General features: G+C 39.7%; 1 protein-coding gene across 3 annotated transcripts in view; it reads right to left on the bottom strand.

Annotated features, from left to right (window-relative positions):
- Nucleotides 1–16,721, bottom strand: part of SYBU (syntabulin) — a 113,218-nt gene that overhangs the window by 36,507 nt on the left and 59,990 nt on the right. For 2 of the 3 annotated variants that reach the window (XM_079901186.1, XM_079901187.1), the window contains 2 exons: nucleotides 12,548–12,745; nucleotides 9,602–9,661 (listed from right to left, as the gene is read on the bottom strand). In XM_079901186.1, coding sequence (XP_079757312.1) covers nucleotides 9,602–9,661; nucleotides 12,548–12,745 — 258 coding nt within the window. The remainder of the gene's footprint in view (nucleotides 1–9,601; nucleotides 9,662–12,547; nucleotides 12,746–16,721) is intronic. The other variant, XM_079901185.1, reaches the window with a different exon arrangement.

The raw sequence follows: 16,721 nt of genomic DNA, 5'->3' as shown, positions 1-16,721 counted from the left end.
ATTTCTACTGGATGCTACATGAGAAAAGTAAATTAAAACTGGTTAGAGAGATGGTCTCCGAATAATTTCCATGGTGAACTGGCAGATATGAGCACATGAGCGAGATCTCTCTTGAAAATAAGCACATCGAGTTTCAGTCTACACAGAGGCCCACTGCAAACTCTGTGCAGTGCCAATTAGCATTAACTGTGGCTGTGCTCATCTATTCCCACAGCACGTTGCTGGGTAAGGCCAAGCTCTGCATTTACAAATGCAGCAAGCAATGCTCAGAGTTAGAAGAGCATTCTAAAATGTAATCGTCCATGGTCAATCTTTTTCCCTTTGGCTTCGAATGGCAGACTCACAAATGACAAGGGGTATTTAAAACAATATATGTGTGTATTTTTAAAAGTTTAGATCCAGATTCTGCATTCAGAATATCTGGAAGGCGAGTGGAAAATTTGTTTTTAGACTACACTTTTAGCCTACCACAACTAACTTGACACACACATATACACAAAGAGCATATGCTCTGGGATCCAATATAATTATTTACTTACTGTGACTAATATGACTTACTTAGAAGGTAAGCTCCGTAGACTTTCATGGCAAACACTGCCTCTGCAAACAGCCTCCCACCACAGGCTGGGCTATGTCTTGTGCAGAAATACAGTGTGTGCAGCTCAGCTCATCTCTCCGTGGAGTACAGTCTCAGAGTGGGGTATCCATGGAGACCGAGCCTCCTACTTGTGCAGGGCAAGGAAGTTACTCCGCTGGGCACCATAGCAACAGGAGGCAGAGGGGAGGTTGGCCAATCAGGGAAGAGCACAGGAGCTTCTCCCTGGTGACTGCAGCATTTCAAATGAAACCATCGCCCTCATGAATGAACACAAAGCATTTAAGGAAACATCAAATTGTCAAACAGAAGTAAATGCGTACACAACAGTCAAGGCTAATCCTTTGACAATTACGGAGCAACACTGTGAGTCTTTCCACAATGATTAAATCCCAAAGATCAAGGAAGAAATTACATCCAAACCCCACACAGTCCTACATTTAATGGCAAGCATGTGATGCTTTGAGGAAAATACTTGGTGTACTTCGTGAATTCCAGCTATTTAAATATGCAACGCACTTCACAGTGCTTCCCAGGAGACAGGAACAGGAGACATCCATTGTTCTGATGGGGGAGAATGGAGTCGAGCGCTCCCTAGGACAACTGTTGGCATAGCGCTTCCAAACAGGAGTTTGCTTAGAGTAATAAGCACGTTTATCAAGCTTCCAGCAAAGCCCTCCATTGTATCAGAATAATTCTAACTAAGAAGGCATCCATGATAAAATAGGGCCAATGCAGACAAGATGGTGAGTGAACATTCAAATGCCTTGAAGCTGTGCTATTTGCAAACTCTCTTCATTTCTCATTTAATCATGGTAACGATCATTTATTGAGCACATACTGTAGACCAGGCAAATACTGTAACTAGAAACACAACTTCTTACCAGATGCAGACTCTGATCTTTGCAAAGATACAGGATGTGCATGTTTACTTCTTAGTGCTGTGCAGTATTTACTCCACGCATATACAGGCCTATCTCATTTTATTGCGCTTTGCTTTATTGCACTTTACAGACATTGTGTTTTTTTTACAAACTGAAGGCATATGGTAACCCTGAGCTGTCAGATGATGATTTGCATTTGATAGCATAAAGTATTTTTAAATTAAGATATGTATATTTTTTAGACATAATGCTATTGCACATTTACTAGACTACAGTACAGTGTAAATATAACTTTTATATACTCCGGGAAACCAAAAAATTCATGTGACTCACTTTATCACAATATTCACCTTACTGCAGTGGTCTGGAACCAACCCACAGTGTCTCTAAGGTAGGCCTGTACTCTGTTACATACTTAACATACTTTACGATTCTCACAGCAACCTGAGAAGGATAAGCATTAATTGTTCCTCCATATTATAAAAAAAAAGAGAAAACATTTCCTTATGTTTACAAAAGAAACTCTCCTGCCCACTGACTTCCCCTCCCCTCACTGCTGGGCAGGTGACCTGGTCCACCCTATTCAATGTCTAAATACAAGGTGAGGTACCTTCCTCCTTATATTAAAGTTGTTCCAAAGCCTCTTATTATAGAGCTCTCTCTTATAATTACCTTCTTTGAACAAAAAGTGTCATCTGAAAAAGATACATCAGTCTGAATTGACCTCAGTCGGTGCTAGTTTGGGCCGCCTTCAGAGATCAACTGATGGGATTGTTTAAAATGAAGAAGGCCAAGAAATTCAAAACCAGATTTTGTAATTATTCCTGTCATATGACTTCTCCAACCTTTTAAAGATCAATTTAAATAGCAATAGTCAATGGTTAAGTTGTAGACTGAAAAACATATTCTTTGCTAACTAAACTCAGGAACTGAATAGCTTTGGGTAGTGACGGATACTTACATTGCATCTACAGGAAAACAGAAAAACCAGCTGTCCCGTGCTATCCATGGATGTTGTGATAGCCTGCTCTTTGCCCTCCAATGTCCACCTCATTCTCCCCTTCTTCCATAATAATAGGTGCCCAGGTGACTAAGATGTCCTGGGATATAATTGGAAACGACACGTGTCACTTCTGTGCTCTGACCTTAAAATGACTGGGTGAGTATCCCCCGGTCCCTCTCCCCCTTCCTTCTGCCTGGTATAGGACAGCTGGCCTGACACAGCTGCCTACCAGCCTCGGTCAACCAAACACTTATGTACTGTTTTATGAGACAGATCAACTCCTGTCTAATTTTAACCTCTGGATTTGGGGGCGTCTTTTTACATTAACTTAACTCATACCCTCACAGTGCTTGTAGGCTTGAAAACAATACCCAATAAAAGCACCAGACATGCCTTCGAAACTGCTTTATATTAAACAAATTGGGCAGCAGTGAAGATAATTTGCTCTGGAAAAGATGGCTGAGTTGAAAGGTAGCTCGAACGATAAGCAAGACAATAAATTTTTTATATTAACTACGAATAACAAGATCAATGTTACTAAATTAATAAGAGTATAAATTGGTATGTTTAACTAAAAAAATAAATTTAAAGAACCTATCGGATATTGACTGTTTCATCCATCTCTAAAGGTTTACTCCAGTTAGCAAATAAAATAAAACATTTTTAATCTCATTAGGAAAATGCAGGGCCTTATATTCTGTCATATAACTGTTTCCCTACACTTTGCTATTTTCACTGCCTTCTCATTAATGTACCTGCTTCCAGTTTCATCTCTTGATAATCCGAGTTCCACAGAGCAGCCAAAAGGATCTTGAACATATACATTAAATCGTCTCTCTTAAAACCGGCCAGAGGTTCCCATTGCTCTAAAGACACAAACCTCACCTGCGACAACTCTTCTCCCTTCCTAGGTCACTGCTCTGCCCACTGCCCCCCAAACCCTCCCCAAATGTGAAGGAATATGACTAAGTTCTCAGCTCAACTGTCATCTCCCCAGACACTCCCTGCCCCATGCCCATGACTGTCTATAGCATTACCCTGTTTTCCTTGTCACTATCTGAACTTATCTTGTTTGTCTGCTTGTGTGTGTATCAGCCATCTCCCCCTGTTAAAGGCAGGCTCCAAAAGAATAGGCATCTTTTCCCTTTTTTCCACTCCTCTATCCCGAATGCCTGGAACAGTGGTGTCAGCACAGCGTAAATGCTTCATAAACACTTGTTGAGTGAATGAATGACAGCTGGTCAATCAATGTATAGCCAGGATTCAAACTGAGGTTTAGCAGAAACCTTACACGTGGTGAAGTGAGGGTTGCCGTCCTTCAGACTCCTACACAGTGATCACCTTCCTGCAATGCCACACTCTAATCCATGCATCTTGGAATGTAAGCCCATTGCAGCCAGCTTCCTGAAGCTTACCTCACTTAACCATGGGCTGCATTCACGTAGCTTGCTGCTGTCCCTTGGCTGCTCTCAGATACAGCTTCAGGTGGTAGTAGACCTTAATTCATTGAATTACCCAAATGAACTTACACGACTTTTGCTCAACACGTAACTTTTGTCAATAACCCTACTGTCCACCCATATGCCACACAACAGACTATACTGGTGAGGAAGAAAGAGAGGTCAGAGTACTTATCCCTCTGCTTCCTTTCTTGTCAGGTGCTTTGTTCCTCTACCAAAGTACACGGTTCCCTCACATGTAGCCTGGGAATTCTCCCCCTCTGGGTCCTGGGTATCTCGACCTTCCTCTGGCCTCTGGCCTCTTCAGGATGGGGGAAGGGCTCCAAGCCATTACCATCGCCGTACTTGTTGGATTTCCTTAATCAGGCCCATTCCTGTGTATGCAGTGTCTTCAATAAACTCTTCTCAATTAGGACAAAAAAAAAAAAAAAAAAGCCCAACCTAAAGAATGTATCTGCATGATTTATAACTCTTGGTTTATAGGTTTGTGTGTAAAAGAAGTTTCCAGGTTTATTTCTCTTATGCTGGTAGTTGATAAATATCTTTAATGGTGGGTGTGTGGTCTGCTGGAGTGTCTGCTACGTATGAGAGCCCCATAATGCTTCGTTCTTAACACATTAGAGCACTTAGCATCTGGCAGGCTCTCACACCGGTAGCTAGAACACTGTACATGCAATAAATCCTCGTAGACCTGGGATCTGGATGGCAGGGCCTCTGGGAAGAAGAAGATTATAATTCACTAATTCTTAGGGAAAAACCATTAGCAGACCATTTGGCACCGTTACATTGATTGGGTGCATCATCAAAAGCACAGATGGGAGAGAGGCATGAGAGTAAATATGTAAGTAATCCTGCCATAAAGATAAATACTCAGGTCTCCTCATCATATTTAAGCTTTTTTTCACTGGTCTGGTCTCTGCTGGGGGGAAGGGATAGACTATAAAATAGTTCACCATAAAACATTCTCTGCTGTATCCTGGGGGAATGTTGTTTCTCTCAGAGTGAAAGAAAGTTTCAGAGATCGATTTCGGTATCAGTGCAAAAGCTCTTGTTTAAGTTGACAAAGCCTAATGATCTTTGTTTACGAAAGTATTTTTTTTTTGCGAAAAGTATTAATGACATGCAGGGCAGCACATAAAACATTGTGACAAGTACAGAAAGGACTAGTTCATGATTAAGCAGAACATCCTGAAGACCTTAACATTTCTTTGATGTTGACATCCTCAGGGTTTATTTTACTGACCTGCATCCAAACAGCCTCCTGTGTTTAACTTTCTGTATTTCATTGAAGTTACACTGAGGTTCACTGATTCTGTTACCAGCAACAGCCAGCATGATCTGTATATGGACTGTATCAGCTAATCTATAGGGCTCTACAGATACTTTTTTAAAATCCCTGTCTTATATCAATACGTCTTTCTCAATTGTCACACTCTCCTATTAATTAGGAATAATTAAAATTATTCCTTTGAAGTCAGACCTTAGACGCAGTGCAGTAGTTAAGAGTTAGAAGCAAGACTACCCTGTTTAAAATCCATTTACAAACTGTGTGACCTTGCATGAATTAACCTCTCTATGCCACAGTTTCTCCATCTGTAAAATACGGGAGAATGATTTCACTTTCTCACACTGATATTGGGATTAAATGAGTAAAGTCCTTGGAATTTTGCCTGGGACAGTCAGGGCTCAATAAATATTAGCTAAAACAATTTTTAATCAAGCTTCAGAGTCATGCAAGCCCACAACATTTAATATATTCTTCCAGATATCTTCGGTATCTGAAATAGACTTAAGCCTTTATTTGAGGCTGGGCTTTGCTGCTGGAAGAACTTTGATTGAAACTGTAAGCCATTAGAAAAGTACTGCCCCTTGCCAAAGAATGCAGCATGTTTCCATTTAACCAAAATCTCTTTTAGCACTAAAATTTTAATTTTTCCACTCTATGAAAACATTTCTAAAATGTTCAAGACGTTTTCCTGCCCTCATACACATTATTTTCTGCCAACTCCACCATCACACTGACTCAGTCTGTTTCTGGAACATTAATTATTGCATTAAGTGCTACAAAACATTTAAAGCCTGAAACACTTAGAAGGCCACTACGCTTTTCAGTGGTCTTTTGTCTGCTTTTTCATATTTTCCCATCTCTTTCTTCATTGTCAAGCCAACAGCTGTCAGTTAATGCTCTTTTCAGTGCCCTCCTGTAGCAAACACTCCCCCCCATGTTATGTGAATTGGGAGACATGACCTCCTAGAATTTTTTTGAAATAAACATATAAGTTCTGTGGACAGTTTTAAGGGTTTTCCTGTAAACAAAGCGCAAGGAATTTCTGATATCTATTTTAAGAGCAACAAATGACCATTCTTAACATTTACTAAGGAGTTACTTTGTGCTAGGTCCAATGCTGGGCATTTTACATTCTTTAATCTGTTTAGTTGTCACAATAACCCATTTTACAGATGCTGAATACCAAGTTTCCGGAAGATAACAAGTAGCTGAAGAGTGCACAGTTATAAAGAGGTGGTATGGAACTGTGAACCTAGTACACTGGGCTCCTGAGTCTGGTGGTTAGAAGGTGTCCCCCCAGCCCTGCCCTCCCCCCACTTTTTTTCTGAAGAAACAAACTGGGTAAGCTGTGAGTCTCCTCTCTGTAGCTCAAATTATTATAAGAATGTATGTCCCACCCGCACCCCATCCTGTAAACTGTCTCTTTTATTTCACAGAACTAACTTTGAAGTGAAAGGGACAATGCTTGTGATAAGCACGGGAACAGCTGCAGGCTATCGGCTGTGTGTGAAAGAGCCTCAATCTACTAAGGGAACCAGTGTTGATTAATCATTAACCCAGTTGGTGCCTTCAGAGTTTTCCAGCAAATGCCTCTGAATGTGGGAAAGCGTCTTCTTAAAGTAACCCATCCTCTGTTGTTGTTGTGAGGTTATTACAGTTCATCTGGCCAGGTCTCTGATTTCAAAAGCCTGGGTGGTGTCTGATGACAAGGGAATACTAACTGAGTCTGAATGCTGATGGCAGAGGTGACATCTTTCAAATGCAGATTTCAACATTTCAGTTTCTAAATGTGGGTTTCTTTTCAATTATAGTGACCCTAACCATTTGCTCCTGACCTATCTCCTTAACCGGGAGGTGTTTTTTTCTCCCTTTCACATTTTCTAAATATTTGTTTAAATTGTGTAATTCTTCCCCCGCTCTCCCACAAGCCTTGTGTAGGAAGGATTTAGTACTTGCATTCGTAGAACAATAACACTGGGTCTTTTTCTCCTTTGGGTTAAGATGCTCCCCAAGTAGAAAATCAAGCATTAAAGGAGGCCCAGGAATGTCATTTAATGTCCTAGCACAGAAATCCAATTAGGCCTTTCCTTTCTGGGTGAGAAAAATCTCATCAGGAAAACTGACTGTGAACTACATATAGGAAAAGCACCTGGGAGAAGGAATGGTAGCACCGCAGATCCCTCAAAAAGTATTGGGATTTTATATACACACTACTATATATATAAAATAGATAACTAATAAGGACCTACTGTATAACACAGGGAACTCTACTCAATAATCTGTAATGACCTATATGGGAAAAGAATCTAAAAAAGAGTGCATATATGTGTATGTATAACTGATTCACTTTGCTGTACAGCGGAAACTAACACAACATTGTAAATCAACTATACTCCAATAAAAATTAATTATTAAAAAAAAAAGTTCCCAATCAGAATGCCTTCATTCCCTTCCTTTTAATCTGTACTGCAGCCCAGATTTATTGTCGTTTTCTGCCTTAAACGATAAGGTCCCTAAGAGCAGGGATGATGTTGAGGTCATCTTTGCTTATCTTTCCCATGTTCCCCCCACACTACACATGATTCCTTGTGCACTCTATTCTCAGAGAAGTATTTACTGAACACCTACAGACAATGTCTGTCTGATGACAGACATTGTATTACACTCTGGAGATTCAGTCTTAAATGTGTGCTGAGTTGACATGAAAAAGGCAAAGCCATTATTCAACTGAACTGCAGGGGTGTTTTCTTCTGCTCTTTGCTGGTAATTTTTAATTAAATCTGCATAGGCATTAAGTGATAGAAGCCAAAATGACAGAAGGCTCACTGCCTCCAAGAAGTTCCAACACGAGTCCTGCTTGGCGGAAAGCAGGGCTTTCATGCTGGGCGCGTGCCACAGTACCCTGCTGGAGAGGTGCTGGCGTGCTCAGCTCACCTTTCAGAGCCCTTCCTGGCATCCTGTGACACAGTTCTCTTCTCCTTCTGCATTAGATACTCAGTAAATATTATTAGCTCTTTATCTGAATGACCAAAGGGGCATTTCTATAACTCCCTTCTGAGATGAACAGCAGTTTCCAGAATCTAGAACAACGGACCTAAAATAAAACGAGCCCAGGTTAATGTTAAAGGGCCCTTGAGCATCTGTATAAGAGACACTAATTGCTTGCTATTTTAATAAACTGGTATTGGTCCTAAGGAGTCGATTTATTTAAAAAAAGTAGAGCGCACATCAAGAGCGGAAGATGAGTTTAGGCTGAGGGGAGATGGTCACCTGGGGACAGAGGAGGTGGAACATTTTAACCGGAGAGCAGTATCTTCTTGTGGTTTAACAGATTGTCTCTGCATTTTATAATTTTTGGAGTCACCCAGGGGCCTCGGTTCCAGGATTTCCTCTCTTCCTATTTATGAGAATGACAGATTTATTCTGCTGAAAGTTCAGAGAACTATAGGTCACGGTGCAGATTGTTGGAAATACAAAGAGCTTACTGTCCAGAATTGGGGCCCAGTCAAAAGCTCGAGCAATGGTTTTTAGTGATGACATTAGGAATTTCAGGCAACTAAGAAATAACCTTTAGGGACCCCTGTGACCTTGATAAAATGCAAATAAATCAAAAAATCACGCTACTTAGGTGATAAGTTTGCCTCTGAGCAATTAAACCAGAAGCAGTTGACAAAGGCCCTGTCTCAGGCTCTGCCTCTGGGCAAGGGTCATTAAACTAGGAGTCATAAATCCTAATAAAGGAGACCCATGAAACCTCAGAAATAGTATGTGATATTTTGTGTGTGTTTTTCTGGAGTATGGGTCTGTGGCCTTCACTATTCTCAAATGATCCATTATCAAAACAGCATGAAGAACAACTCTTGTTTTCTTTCCTCCCTTCTTCCCTCCCTCCCCCTCTCCTTTTTATTCTTTTTGTCTGCATGTTCTTCATGAAAGCATAAGGCTTAAACATTCTCAGCAAGACAAATAGTTGATCTTTAGCAAGTATCTTCTGTAGGAACCAGACTTGCTGAGGGTGGATTCTGTACATACACATAGGGTTTTAAATCTTTCATTAAGATATGATTATTCTTATTATGATTATTGAAACAAGGAAGGGCAAGGATAATCTTAACTGCCATTTAAATTTAGGTGGTTCTTGCTGCACCACACTTGTCTCTTTTTTCACTGTTTCTTTGTATTGTCACCACCATAAAATGTTTTTGGAATGGGGCCAGGGGGTGGAGGCGTGGTGAATAACAAAAATGAAATAATTTCAGGTTGCATTCAAGTCCTACAATACCTTCACAATAAAAATCTACTTTTTCTTCACAATCCATGAAGAGGACATTCTTTCCTGCAGCATTTCATATTCTCAATCCCATAGCCTACCTTTGCTGTTGAGGTCAACCAATGTTGATTGTGCCCTCGATACACACCGGCCCCTGTGTGCTAGGAATACAAAAAGAGGATGACAGGGCTTCTGCTCTTAAACTCACATCCTGTATGCTACAGAAGCAGACTCCATTGGTGACTGCTCCCAGGTTAAAAGAAAATTGAGAACATTTCTCAAAGGAAGATATACAAATAGCCAATAAGCACATGAAAAGATGCTCATCATTGGGCTTCCCTGGTGGCGCAGTGGTTGAGAGTCCGCCTGCTGATGCAGGGGACACGGGTTCATGCCATGGTCCGGGAATATCCCACATGCCGCGGAGCGGCTGGGCCCGTGAGCCATGGCCGCTGAGCCTGCGCGTCCAGAGCCTGTGCTCCGCAATGGGAGAGGCCACAACAGTGAGAGGCCCGCGTACCGCAAAAAAAAAAAAAAAAAAAAAAATGCTCATCATCTTTAGCCACCAGGGAAATGTAAATCAAAAGCACAATGAAATACCACTTCACACTCACTAGAGGGGGTATAATCAAAAAGATAGACAATAACAGCTGTTGATAAAGATGTGGAGAAACTGAAACCCTTATACATTGTTGGTGGTTTGTAAAGTGGTGCAGACATTTGGGAATACAGTTTGGCAATTCCTCAAAGGGTTAAACATAGAGTTGTCATATGATTCAGCAATTTCATTCCTAGGTATATACCCAAGAGAACTGAAAGCATCACAAAAACCTGTATATGGATGTCCATGGCACCATTATTCATGATAGCCCCAAAGTGGAAACAATCCAAATGTTCATCATCAACTGTGAATGGATAAGCAAGATGTGGTCTGTCACCACACTAAGGCAAGAGGTTAATAACAGGGGAAACTGGAAGTAGTGGTAGTGAGGGGGGATATAAGAACTCTGTTACTGTCTGCTCAATTTTTCTGTAAACCCAAAATTGCTCAAAAAAAAGTCTATTTTAAAATGTGGTATATCCATACAATAGAATATTACTGAGCCATTAAAAGAATGAAGTACTAATACATGAACCTTGAAAACATTATGCTAAGTGAAAGAAGCCGAACACAAAAGGCCACATATTGTATGATTCCTTTATATGAGATGTCCAGAACAGGCAAATCAGACAGAGGGTAGGCTGGTGGTTGCCAAGGGCTGGAAGAAAGGAAAAGCAGACAGTGACTGCTAATGGGTATGAGGCTTCTTTTGGGGGAGATTAAAATGTCCTGAAATTGGACAGTAGTGATGTTTGTATGATCTTTTTTCTTTTTTTTTTTTTTGCGGTATGAGGGCCTCTCACCGTTGTGGCCTCTCCCGTTGTGGAGCACAGGCTCCAGACGCGCAGGCTCAACGGCCATGGCTCACGGGCCCAGCCGCTTCGCAGCACGTGGGATCTTCCTGGACTGGGGCACGAACCCGTGTCCCCTGTATCAGCAGGCACTCAACCACTGCGCCACCAGGGAAGCCCTGTATGATCTTTTGAATATGCTAAATACCACTGAAATGTACACTTTAAGAGGGTGAATTTTATGGTATATCAATTATTTCTTAATTTAAAAAAAGGAGAACTGAGCTGGGGGAGGGAGGAAGACAGTTCTGATTCTTGAGTACACAAGGTAATGGTTTATTTCTTGGCTATAATTACAGGACACTCTTCAATTCATTGTCTCTGTCTTAAATATTGGGGGTACCCAACACCTTTTTTACAATGTCTATCTTTCTCTTTTATATGCTGTCTTCTCCATTGTGTACCATTCTCTTTCTTTTTTATATTTTTCCGAAGCAAAGGACTGTTAACAAATTCATCATGACTAACATTTACCAGGAACTATTAGGAAACAGGGGATTTCTTCTTCATACAGTTTAAGTTTTGCTCTCAGACTAAACAACATTCTCTTTGGTTGAACAAAAGCAAGACGAAGAATAATCCATTAAGATATGCTATGCATGTCAATTATTCAGGAAGAACAGAAGCAGAGAGAGATGGAAGAGGACACAGGACCTTCCAATGGCAGCGTACACAGGACCAACCTTTGGCTCCATTGAAATAAAGCCATCTATAGCTCCTTGCACAATAATGATATCACCAAACAAAAATCAGAAGACAAATGTAAGGAATGGGGCTCATGCAAGCCATTAATCTGTCTTTTCAGGCTCATTAATATGTATAGTACAACTGGTGATACTGAAGAAAATAATGCAATATAGGGGTTGTCTCTCAATGCCAATACTCAGGTCCTTTTATTTTCAAGTTATAACTTTAATTTCACTAAAACTATATTTGTTCATATACTGTATATATTTCTGAGATGGAAAATATTTATTTATATATTGCAAATTCTGAGAACTGACCTTTTCTGATGTTCATGGCATCTCATTCACTGTAATAAAAATCTCCATTTCACCTCATAGCTTTTACTATTTTGTAATTATTGAACATTCTATGTATATATATATTGAATATAGAGCATCATATTCATATTTAAATCTTTAAAAGCAAATAAAATAACTAGGTCAGCAAGTATGCCCAGCCCTACAGATGTGATCAAGATAACTTGTTCTTTTCACAATTTGTGCACACTTCGAATGGTACCAAGTAATTTCTTAGTATAATTTATGCTAGACTTAATTATATAGTTTAAGTGTCTGTTAGACCATTCAGTTAACATTTCTTCAAATTTCCTCCCTTTTTTACATGTCTTTATAACGGACACATATGTCACTATGCATTCTCAATTATTAACAACTAGTAGAGAAAATATTCCACTCTATGCTCTACCTCCTTTACTTAAAAAAAAAAAAAAAAAAAAAGATGTGTCTGGGTGCTAGGTACAGCATTAGTGTTCCCTACCTTGATATCCAGGTGTTTCATTTCAAATTTCATTTGAAACCCCTCTAGTCATATTGCTCCAATAAGAACATGAAGAGTTTACGTACACTCACCTGGCTTTACAAGGCCTGACTTTGGTTCCTTCTTATGTCGAGCTGACTGGATGCTTCCCTCACCAACCATTCCAACTGTGCATTTCTTTCTGATAAAGTCTTCATCACTTCCAGGGCAAAAGCCAACAGGGCTGCTGCCAGCATCCGAGGGCGTTTTCACGGGAGATACTGACTGACTACTAGGACAGCCTGTGTCATCTGGAAGAAAAGAATCAATGAGTGTTTAATGAAGAGGGAGGAAATCAATGATGGCAAAGGGAGGGCAGGCAGTGAGCCATGCCCACACGCGCTCACACACGTACTCTGCTCAAGAGGCCCGGGTTGACTCCTGTGGGTGACTTGCCTTTTATTTTCCATATTCTGGCCAATCGTGTTAACAAAGGAAATATCAGCTATTATAAAACATATTTTAAGGCAAAACCTTACAAGATTTTGCATCACAAATACTTCTGTAACATTCTTGTTGTCAAAACCTAAATTAGTTTGTTTTGACCCTTGAGGTAGTATACTTTCGGGTCATAATCGTCCATACATTTTTGATGGGGTAGGTAAAAAAAACGTTTGCCAGAGCAATTCAGGATTATTCATATGAAGTCTTCGGGGTTGTCGGGGTTAGGAAAAAGTTACTTGAATATTATTGACCACACCCAGTTTTTGATTACGGGCCCATCAAGTGGTTAACAGAGTTTGATAGAGGCGAGAGCTGGCTTTAGGAGTTCAAGAAAGCGGAAGGCAGTGATCCTGTTTTATTATAAAACGCACTCAACCCAAAATACATCAGTCAGATATATTGCTGCTTGGGGTAAATGGGTAAAATAAAAATGATATTCAAATTAAAAATATTCCCTTAACTTTCAAGATATATATTACTACCATGGTCATTACTATAAGTTACTATGCATGATATGAAGTGACCTGTGTAGATGCTTATAAAGCAAACAGGAAAGTCGCATTGCTGACTCCTATAAATGTTTTCCATATCTATTAAATATTTATAATGGTTGGTTAATTCAGTTATACCGTGGTGAGAACTGTATGGGAATTTAAAGCCAATCAACATTACTTAACAGTATGTCTACTCAAACTAATCAATTAGTGGTAAATCTTCACTGCTAAATAATTCTTTATTACATGGAAATATTTTGATGTCAGAGTTATTTTAGTAACTAAGTGGGCAAAAAATGAATAAGGACATTTAGTACTAATAACTTTTAGGACTCTTACACTTTTATAAATATTAAAAGAAATAAAATAACTTGCCATCTATCAAAGGCTATCTTAAAACTTCATAGCTTGAATGAAGACAGAAACAGAAGTAGTTCTGAATAAAATATACTGGTTGCCTGAATTAAGATGACTAGAATCCATCTAAAAAGTAATTGCCTTTGCTTCACTTTTGGCCTCTATTTCAATTTTTATTATGAAATATCTAAGTTCCTAGAACAAAGTGAACTTGGCACTAGTAAAATGATGTATTTCTCTTGTATCTTTTTTGACTTTTGGACATAGTAGTCTATATAGGACCTCAATGGTCTGTTTCTGGAAGTAAATGGTTTTTAGTGCACGGTTCATACCTTCTGTCTTTGTTGCTCTTTTAAATGTGCTATGTTCTTCCTGAACTGAAGAGACTTTGTCCCTGAATCACTGTGATGAGACTCCTCTTGGCCACTACTGCTCAGCTATTTCGCTATTGTCCCTGGCTTTCTCCTACATTTGCATGTCCCATTGCTTCAATCCAAAGAAATCTGAGTGCAAAGTTGCTAATTACTCAGACAGATTCCAGCACTTTTACAAGGTTCAACAGGTCTGCACATGGCCTTGGGAGAGCCTGCCTGGTTCCTGATTCCTATCCCAAAGCAGAGAAGCTCAAATGATTGAGGTCTAATCATCCAAAATTACCTATTGTCTTTAAAAGTATTTCCCTATGAGTCAGTTCCATAAATTACTTCTTTTAAAAGAGAGATGGCCCAAATTAACAAAAAATCCATGCTTCAGATTCTCTACCCTAAAAGGTAATTTTTCTTGAGAACTCTCAGACTCAAAGGGACAAAATTAAACAATTTCCAGTACTGAGAAACATCGTCGAAATTGTAATTTAAGTAAACAGAAAATGAATGTGTTTTGTTTGGTTCTACTATCATTTTGCCAGAGTTAATAAGAAGGAATGTGGATATGCCATGTTTTCAGTACTAGTCATTTCAAGGATTAAGTACTAGGGTCTGATTAAAAATTGGGGACCGAAGTGATTCAGAATGGTGGCAGTTTAGGGAACGCAGTAGCAATTTTTCACCTGGCATGTATGCCTCACCTGTCATCAATATTTACAGCCAATAACTCTGGGGGCAAGGACTGAGGAGATGAATACCTAAATAAATCTTTAACTTCAGGTACCTCGTACAGCAATTTGAATCATTACCTAGTAAACAAGTGTTCATTTATCACCTCTTAACTGTCTGGTACTGCACTTCACATTGTGGGGGAAACGAGAGGGATTTGAGACATCGTCTTTCATTAAACAAATATGTATCAAGTCCTGGCACTGAACCAGCCACAGGCACTGTACCCAGCCCCCATACTGATGGAGCTTATAAGTAAGTAAAAGGGGTTGGTAAATATCACTTCCAGCACATAGTTCCTGTAAGCTGCTAAGTCTGTTAAGGCAAATCCATACCCAAGAAAAACTGAGTTATCAGAGAAGCTTGGGGCATGTGCCTGTTTTGTGTAATGGGACCAACACTAACAAAGGAATCTGGTTTTGGAAAGGGCAGGGCCATTAATTTTCCTACTACAGAGACCACACTTTAAGTTATGCAAAGTAAGCCCCGAGCAAAAGCGACAGAGCTTCAGTACCAGAGAGTCATCTGGTCACCTGTGGCACCTGAGGTATTCTCCTCTGTGCAGCACTGAAGAAGTGGTTATTTTTCCAACAAGTCTTGTTTAGGGCCCCTTCCCTCCTCCCCCTTCCCCTTCCCTCCTCTTCCTCCTTTTTAACTTCATGATCAGAGCTGGAAGCAGACCACAAGCCCAGATGAAGATAATATTCCTTTCCAAAATGCACTGCAAGATACTCTTAGTTCACATTTACTCCAAGATTATAAGAATAGGGAACCAAGTTGATGTTCTTTGCTTGTTCACGTCTAATCACGTGCCAAACTACATGTGGATCCAGCACATATTAAAGAGATTTATTTATTAAACCTGATTCAGTGAAGCACTTTGTGTGTGCCCTCTGTTCTTTGCTGCTACCTTGACTGTTGAATTTGTCTTATAGAATTATAGCTTTTATTAGTTATGTTAGTATAAAGAAATTATCAATGAGAAAAACTTCTAATATGACACCATGAGGAAACTGTTTCTGGGCAGGAAACGGCAGAAATCCTGAATGATTTACCCAGAAAAGTGTGGGTTGTTTCAGATTTCCAGAATGGAGAAAAGTAAGAACATTTCAGTCTGGTTTTAGCATAAGGGAAGCTTTCCTCCAAGGCTTTATAGGAAGAGAGTGTAGGAGACTCTCAATTCTACTGGAGAGAAATGGGTTTTTCTTTTAAAACACACTTAAACACGCACCCACACCAGCTCTAACGTAGTTGAGTTTTTACATTTCTTTCTCACTATTCATGGTTAAGTATAACTTCATTAAAATAAATACACACGCAATAGGACCATTTTCCATGTTTTGCACAGTGTGATCCATTTGGGATGGATCCATACGAGATGATTTCCTTCCAGGATCAACAATTTAAAATCCCATTTACTTGGGTCCGGGATGGCCCCTGGTGGATCTCAGGTGGTCTAAATGATCACCATCTGCACTGAAGGAGACTAATTTACATGCCCTGTTTTATTTATACTGAGGAATAAGTTCTTCCGCTGATTTGTTCTTGTTTATTTGCTTTGAATACGTCAACCCACAGGATTAAGGATAACTGAAGAATATTTACAGATCCAGGAACCTCCAGAAGTTGTGGCCCACCTCAAGTGCTGTAAGAAATATAATACTGACTAGTTTCCAAATTGGTTTTAAGGGAAAAAATTTTTAATGTCTATAAAGACAGATGAGAGAAGCAGACATCTCATATAATTTTGTAGTCTGGAGGTTGTTAAAAAATGATTTTTAATCTACTTTCCTCTCCCTTTACATTACAAGCTTTTTGAGAATACAGGATATAGTTAA

The sequence above is a fragment of the Stenella coeruleoalba genome (assembly GCF_951394435.1).
Source record: "Stenella coeruleoalba genome assembly, chromosome: 17".
NCBI classification, from domain to species: Eukaryota; Metazoa; Chordata; class Mammalia; order Artiodactyla; family Delphinidae; genus Stenella; species Stenella coeruleoalba.
Note: the sequence above shows the minus strand (reverse complement) of the source record. Positions and strands in the feature narration are given on the sequence as shown.